The 7,507-nt window shown below is 35.6% G+C and overlaps 1 protein-coding gene across 4 annotated transcripts in view; it reads right to left on the bottom strand.

The window, feature by feature from the left end:
* The window catches only part of Rfx7 (regulatory factor X7), an 89,120-nt gene that overhangs the window by 47,689 nt on the left and 33,924 nt on the right, over positions 1-7,507 (bottom strand). For 3 of the 4 annotated variants that reach the window (XM_031345668.1, XM_031345671.1, XM_031345670.1), the window contains one exon: positions 636-669. In XM_031345668.1, coding sequence (XP_031201528.1) covers positions 636-669 — 34 coding nt within the window. Of the gene's footprint in view, positions 1-635; positions 670-3,744; positions 3,765-7,507 lie in introns of those variants that run through there. The other variant, XM_031345672.1, reaches the window with a different exon arrangement.

Genomic DNA, 7,507 nt, shown 5'->3' with positions numbered 1-7,507 from the left:
GTAAGTATACTGCAGCTGTCTTCAGCCGCACCAGAAGAGGGCATCAGCTCTCATTACAGGTGGTTGTTGGGGTTTGAACTCATGACCTTCTGAAGAGCAGTCGGTGCTCTTACCCGCTGAGCCATCTCACCAGCCCCTTTTTTTTTTTTGTGGCTTAAATTCTTAAAAGCTGTAACTTAAAGATGAAAATATAATAACAAAAATAAATTCACCAAGAATATAAAGCATTTATTAAAGTAAATACAGGGTTTTATTAGTAAATGTATACTATCTTTGTAGTGAATTCCAAAAGGCAAACCAACAAATCAATGACAAAAAGGATATCAATAAGTCAATCGACCAAACATCTAAAGTGCTTTCTTTAAAATTTTCATACCTAGTAATCAGAACTTTAAAAATTACACATTTAATGAAATGTTTAAGTAATCTTTCAGTAAAGGTCAGTAAGATTCGAAAACACAATTACTTCCAACTGTGGTTTGAGGACTGATGAGCCACACACAAGAACATAGACAGTTAATAATGACTGTACCCATAAGGTTGGTTGTAAATGTAAAATTCATTCACAAAAACTCAAGTGGTATTTAGAATCAATATTTTTTTAAGAATGGCAGATTGTGAGGAATTGTACTTACCAAAATGCAGTCCACTTTAGATTGTACAGTTTTGCTAAAAAAAATAAATAAAAAGTGAGAGTTAATAAAAATAGAGCATTTTTAAGTATAAGAACTTCTCTTAAACAGACATAGTAATTACACAAACTAAGGAAACTGAAGCATCTCATTAAGTACTGCATTTTGTTACAATACCCACTAAAGTACAAATAATAGCAAGCCATGCAAAACATTTAGATACTTAACACAGTCTTAAAAAAATAACATAAACAAATTATCTTTCACAGAAAGTCTAAGAGCCAAGCAGATACAACAAAACCTAGTCATGGGCATAGAAGAATGCTCAATGGCTCTGAGCACTTGCTACTCTTGCATGGTGGTTTACAACCACCTGTAACTCCAGTTCCAGGAGCATGCATACAGTGCACATACACACACACACATACACACACAGAATTGTGAGGCCCTGACTATTATGTTTATGTGTGTACAAGTAAGTATACAAGTGTTTCCTGTTGTTGAGACTAGAGAACAACCTCAGCTGTCACACATAAATGCAGTCTACCTCCTTTAAGATGGTGTCTTAGTGTCCCAGGGCTCAACAATTAGAATTAGATTAGACTAGCTGGCCCAAGGATCCTCCTGCCTCTTCTCTAGTGCTAAGATTATAAGCATATCATCCTATCCAGCATTTTAAAGTGATTTTTGGGACCTGAACTCAGGTCTTCATGTTTGAGAGACAAGTAGTTTATCAACTGAGCTAAATCTCTGGCTCAGATTTCATTAATACTTTTTGTTTGTTTGTTTTCGCAACAGGGTTTCTCTGTTTAGCCCTGGCTGCCCTGGAACTCACTCTGTAGACCAGGCTGGCCTCAAACTCAGAAATCTGCCTGCATCTGCCAGTGCTGGGATTAAAGGCGTGCGCTACCACTGCCCAGAATTGACTAATACTTATTATAGGAATCCTTTATATATCCTAGATGCCAATTCCTCACATATATTTGACTTTGCTAACTAATAGCATTTATGTCTAGACAAAGTTGAAATTTTTAGTCCAAATGTATTAACTTTTTTTTTATGATGTATTTTGTCTTGAGAACACCTAACTAGAGCTAGAGAGATGGCTCAGTAGTTAAGAATGCTTACTGCTCTTCAAAGGCTGGAGTTTGGTTCCTAGCGCCCACAGTGAGCAGTTCACTAACTTCAGCTCCAAGAAGTCTGACAGTAGCCTTTTTCTGGCCTACATGGGAATGCACACAAATATACCATATTTATATCTCCCACCCCAAATACACACACACACAAATTTAAAAAGTAAATCTTAAAAAATTAAACTATCTAGCTAAGTGTATACATTCTATTTTTAGGATTCTGACATTATCTTTAAAAATCTCACTCTCTATTTGGAATTTCTGTGTATGTGTAATATACATTTTTTTTTGAAATCTGTTCCTTATTCTGTTATACCAAGTTTCACATATTCTTCAATCTATTCTTGGACTTCCTTTTCTGTTTTATTATTAATCTTATTGTTCATCCCTAAGCAGTACCACTTTCAGTATATTATGTCTAACTATTTGATTATTTGACTTTCTTTGTCCATTTTCAAGATGGCCAATGATTCATGGACATTCACTTTTCCAGATGAACATTTTAATATTTTTGTTTGTTTTATTTTATATAATTAATTAACTTATCATTGATACAGAGTCTTCCTATATAAATCTTGGTTAGCCCAGAACTTATGTATACTAGGCTTGCCTTGAACTCAGAGATCTGGCTGGCTTTGCTTTCCAGTGCTGGAAAGTAAGTGTTCCCTACATGCCAGGCCCATTCATTTTTTTTTTCTCAAATTGAACAGAAGTTCTCCTAAGACTTACATCTAATAATAGATATAGCGACTGAACTGCGGTTGTGGAGCAGATTAATTTTATGACATCTCAGATGATATACTGATAGTTGTTACTCATATTATATCTTCTAGTTGATTTCTGGTATGTGACAAATTATTGGTTTCATAGTTGACTTTTAACTTCACCAGTACACTTATTAGTTTTAATGGGATATAGATTCTTTTGTAGAGAATCATTCATGCATAATTAATGAAATTTGGCCATTTTCAGTATTTATATTTGTTTTCTATTTCTAGCTATAGTCTCTAGTACAATGATGAGGAACAGTAGTGATGGAAATTATATGTTTCATTTCTACATTAAAGATCTTTCTTCTAAATTCTTTGAAATAAAGAATAATGTTGGTTTATGGAAGTAACTTACAACTTTTTGATTGGATTTAAGGCCTACTCCATGACATACATCCCATATAAGACACTGCTAAAGGGACGAGGACAGACAGGGATGAGACTAGATAGGCTGTGAGCCTAGGGGAAAACCTAATACTATGAATCTGATAAAGAAACATAAGCAATAAAATGCCTCCTAATGCCATGCTGCTATACCCATGGATTAATGCCTTGCTCAGTTCATATCAGAGAAGCATCTTGTAGTGGATGAATAACACAGACCTTTAAGTGGAAAGTGTGCAGAGAGTGAGAAAGACTTTAGAGTACTCAGTCCTAAATGGGATGTTTGTCAAACTCTTCCCCTACGGCTCAGGAGATCCATGCAAAAGAGGCAGGGAAATTATAAGAGCCAGAGTTAATAATGGTTGACTCCAAGTTAAGAATGTCTTCCAGATACAATAGGATTGGTGCACACTTGAACTCATAGAAACTATGACGGTATGTCCAACCTCAATGCAGGTTGAAGCCAGATGGAGTTCCAGCAGTATGAGGAGGGATTGGATATGGGGTCCTATCTCTAAACAAGAAGTTATCTATAACTGATACAAACTGACAAAGCAAAAAGATTGATTTTTGCCAGTGGAGTGTCACTGAGTATATCAACTATACTCCAGTGTAGACTCCATGTACAGGGGTAGCTGACCAATACAAAACAGCCTTAATGGTACTTTTATGGACTTATTTCATTTTACTTTGTTCTCATTTTTTTTTTTTTCATCTTACTGGTCTTTTGCTTGTCCCCCTTCAATGGGGTAGGGCATGGTGGCATAGGCTTTTTTTTCTGGAAGTGGGGAGGTGGAGGCTGGAGAATCAGGAGTTGAAAGTTACCTTTGGATGCATATTGTCTGAGGCTAGAAAACTCCATTTTTAAAAAAAGGTGATTTGGGAGGCTAGAGAGATTGGTTCTACACAAGCAGCATCTGAGTTCACTCCATTGTACCTATATGAAAAGATGGGTGTGGTTATGTGCTTGTAATTCCAATGCTGGGAACAGGGAGACTGGTGAATCTCTGAAACTCAACACTGCCCAACCAGCCTAGCCTCATTAGTGAGCCTTAGGACAATGAGATACTGTCTCAAAAACAACTAACCAACTTATTCCCCAAGATGGACTACTAGCCTCTGACTGTACAGTATACACACACCATAGAGTCCAGAGGAAAAAAAGCAGTGCATAAAACACAAATCCTGAATGATCTAGGTGTCATTCAGCTGACAAAACTTTTAACATGAAGAATTATAAGTATGCTCAAGAATTTAGAGATGGTCATAATAAATATGTACAATTTTTTTCTTTTTTTCAGAGGGGAAACCGAGAAAGGAGATATCATTTGAAATGTAAATAAACAAAATATCTAATAACAAAAAGAAAAAAATACATACAATAAATTAAAAGCCTAAAGTGACATATAAGGTCACACATTTCTTTTTATTTGCTACTGTTATATCCGATAATAATGCCTGAACTGTACAATGGAGTTTTAATCAAATCCCATTCGTACATTTTGTGCCCTAGTCTTATGATTTTGGAACTTCCTTTTCCATAAACCCATTATGCATTCCACTGAGTGAGCAAGAGGAATGGTCTGGCTATATCCAAAGACACTGACTCTTTGCTGAGCTTCAATGCCCCTCTGGTGCTGATCCTGCAGAGCTAACTAGACGTTTTAAACACAATCCAAAAGTTACATCCCCTGGGGGGGCACGGGGAGAAAAGAAAGAAAGGAGGGAAGGAGGGAGGGAGGGAGACTGATTGATTCCCAAAGGTAAAAACCTCTCAGAACAAAAGAGAATCATCTATCTACAGAGCTATACTATCGATCCATTATCATACCTACATTAAAAAAAATGGCTATGGAATATAAGACAAATTTAAAAATTTACCTCAAATAACTACTTTACTTTCTTATGCTCCAGCAAACCAGAAAAGAGAACTTTATGAAATCAAGTGTAAATGAGGATAAAACCTCACCTGACTCTAAAGCTACCACTCTTCAGACTGGGCAAGCTTAAGAACTCTACGAGCCTCATGGCAAAAGCACAAAAACTAGCCATAGTAAATAAGCAATATATATATATATATATATATATATATATATATATATATATATATATTTTCCCCCCTAGGGGAAAAAAACAAAAATAAATGAGGACCAAAATGCCTACCAGAAAGTCAATTAAGCCAACAAACAAACAAAGAAACAAACAGGTATTTCCTCTGAGGAAGATTTTTGCCTAAGGCTTGCAGAAGGCATATAAGTCAAAAACATACTACACAAGATGTTCTATAATCTTTCAAAATCTGACACCAGAGAAAATGATTTTTAAAGATGATCAAAGGACAGAGACCATACAATAAAGCTATAAGCAGAATGATACTGAGAAGTTTCAAAACAAGACAGTTACAGTTGTATAAAGTAGGGCCATACCATAATATTGTATCCATTTTAACAGATATGAAAACCATTTCTTAATCAGCTTTTCCCTGAGAACTATCAAGTTTGAGCAACTTTTTAATAGTTTCACTGACCTTATTCCTTAGGATGTCTGATTAATTCTGCCCAAATTTCTACCTGCCTATTTCTCTCTTAAAAATTACAGAATGCCTACCCATTTCAAATGCTAATCCCAAAGTTGTTTTTCAGTTCTCTTTTCTGGGTTTGTGATCCATCCTATTTTTTATTATCAATATAAGTTTGACCACTAAAACATCAAAATTAAATATAAATGCCCAGATATTTTCACTAAAGAATGTTTATCTACCCATTTCCTTCAGAAAATAGAAGATGATAGGAAACTTTGAATCTAGTATTAACATAGTATTTCTGACAGTGACAAAAATATATATCAACAGAACAGAACAGAAAACAAGGAGATAAACCAACTCAACTATGCTAAAGTGTTTTTCTGATAAAGGTGCAAATGCAGTTAGATGGAGGAAAGGGAGCTCTGTAAACAAATGGTATTGTGACAATTCACACCTGCACTTAAAGACAGAACCTTATATTCTTTCAGAAGGCCACTGTTAAAATACAACACGAAACTAGAATACATGAGGGTGAAGAGGTGCAGAAAACGGAACCCCGTGTAAGCTGGTAGGAAAGTAAAATAGTGAATAAAGGAAGCAATACAGAAGTCTTCAAAATACAAATCAAGCAGACTCTAACAGTCCCACTATTAGAATACATACCCATAGCAATTGACACAAGAACTCAGATACTTGTAGACCCATGTGCAGAGCATATTATTCATACTGCCAGGACCAATAAGTGGGAAAGGGTGGAGTGGCAAGCAGGGGGAGGGGGGAGGAAACAGGGGTTTGTTCTTGTTGGTTTTTGTTTTTTGTTTGTTTGTTTGTTTGTTTTTGGAGGAGAAACAGAAAGGAGAAAACATGACATGTAAATAAAGAAAATATCTAATAAAAAAATTAAATTAAATTAAAAAAAAGAAACTGTAAAAGCAACCTATCAGTGGATACGTGGACATGAAATATGACATATCCACAGAGTATTACTCAGCCTTAAAAAGCAGGAAATATGTGCTACAAACACACAACCTTAATAGTTTGAAACACCATGAACCAAAGGCCAAAAAAGTATAATTCCAATTTGTACTTATAAATCAAATCAAAGTACAATCAAATTCAGAGGAAGAAAGAACTGTGGATACCAGGGATGAGAAGGCAGTGGGACTAGGGTGTTTTTGTTTTGTTTGAGACAGGGTCTTAGTTTGTAGCCTTGGCTGGTGTGGAACTCACTGTGTAGAGCAAGTTGGCCTTGAACTTACAAAGGCCTGTGCCACCATGCTTAGCTTTATTCATATTCTTAAAAATGGTTGACATTAAATTTTGTTATATGTATTCCAATATAATTAGAACAAATTTTAAAATGAACTTCAAGCTTTATCTTATTTATCCTTTATTTTACAAATTAACTCAAAATAGATCACAGACATACCCAAAACAAAACTATAAAACCATTAAGGGGGAACACATATTTCCCCATTAAGGGGGAAATATGAGAAAACTGGATCTAGAACAAGTTAGTTCTTAGATTTGACATCAAATCACTATCTGTAAAAGGAAAAGCAGAAAAAGGACTCTGTTAAGAGGATTAAAAACAAAAGAAGACTCCAGGTTTCTGGTTCAGCATAGAAAATCTAAAAAGTCACCACTTAGTCCTCCAACAAGGAAAATGCTGAAAAGAGACAGATCTCCTCTGAGATCTATCAGGGTGAAGTCACAGGACTGACCCGATCCCCTTGAGCTTGAGTGACCGACAGACAATCACCAACACAAATCTCTGTGAGGTCCAGCAAGTTCAGAGTGCAGGAGAAATATCTAAACTATTGAGACAGAAACTCCTCCACCTATAACACTAAAATAGAAAGAAAAAAAAAACCAAAACAAACAAAGCAAAACAAAAAACAAAAAAACCTACCACCCTTCAAAACTGAAGGCGGAATATCTTCTCTTCTTAACAAAAACCCGAGGAAGTCTGTTGACAGTAGTTCTACAAGAAATGTTAAATATTGCTATCTCCTGAGAGGCTCTGACAGTATCTTACTGACACAGATGTAGAGGCTCACAGCC

This window comes from Mastomys coucha, unplaced genomic scaffold, assembly GCF_008632895.1.
Source record: "Mastomys coucha isolate ucsf_1 unplaced genomic scaffold, UCSF_Mcou_1 pScaffold23, whole genome shotgun sequence".
NCBI classification, from domain to species: domain Eukaryota; kingdom Metazoa; phylum Chordata; class Mammalia; order Rodentia; family Muridae; genus Mastomys; species Mastomys coucha.
Note: the sequence above shows the minus strand (reverse complement) of the source record. Positions and strands in the feature narration are given on the sequence as shown.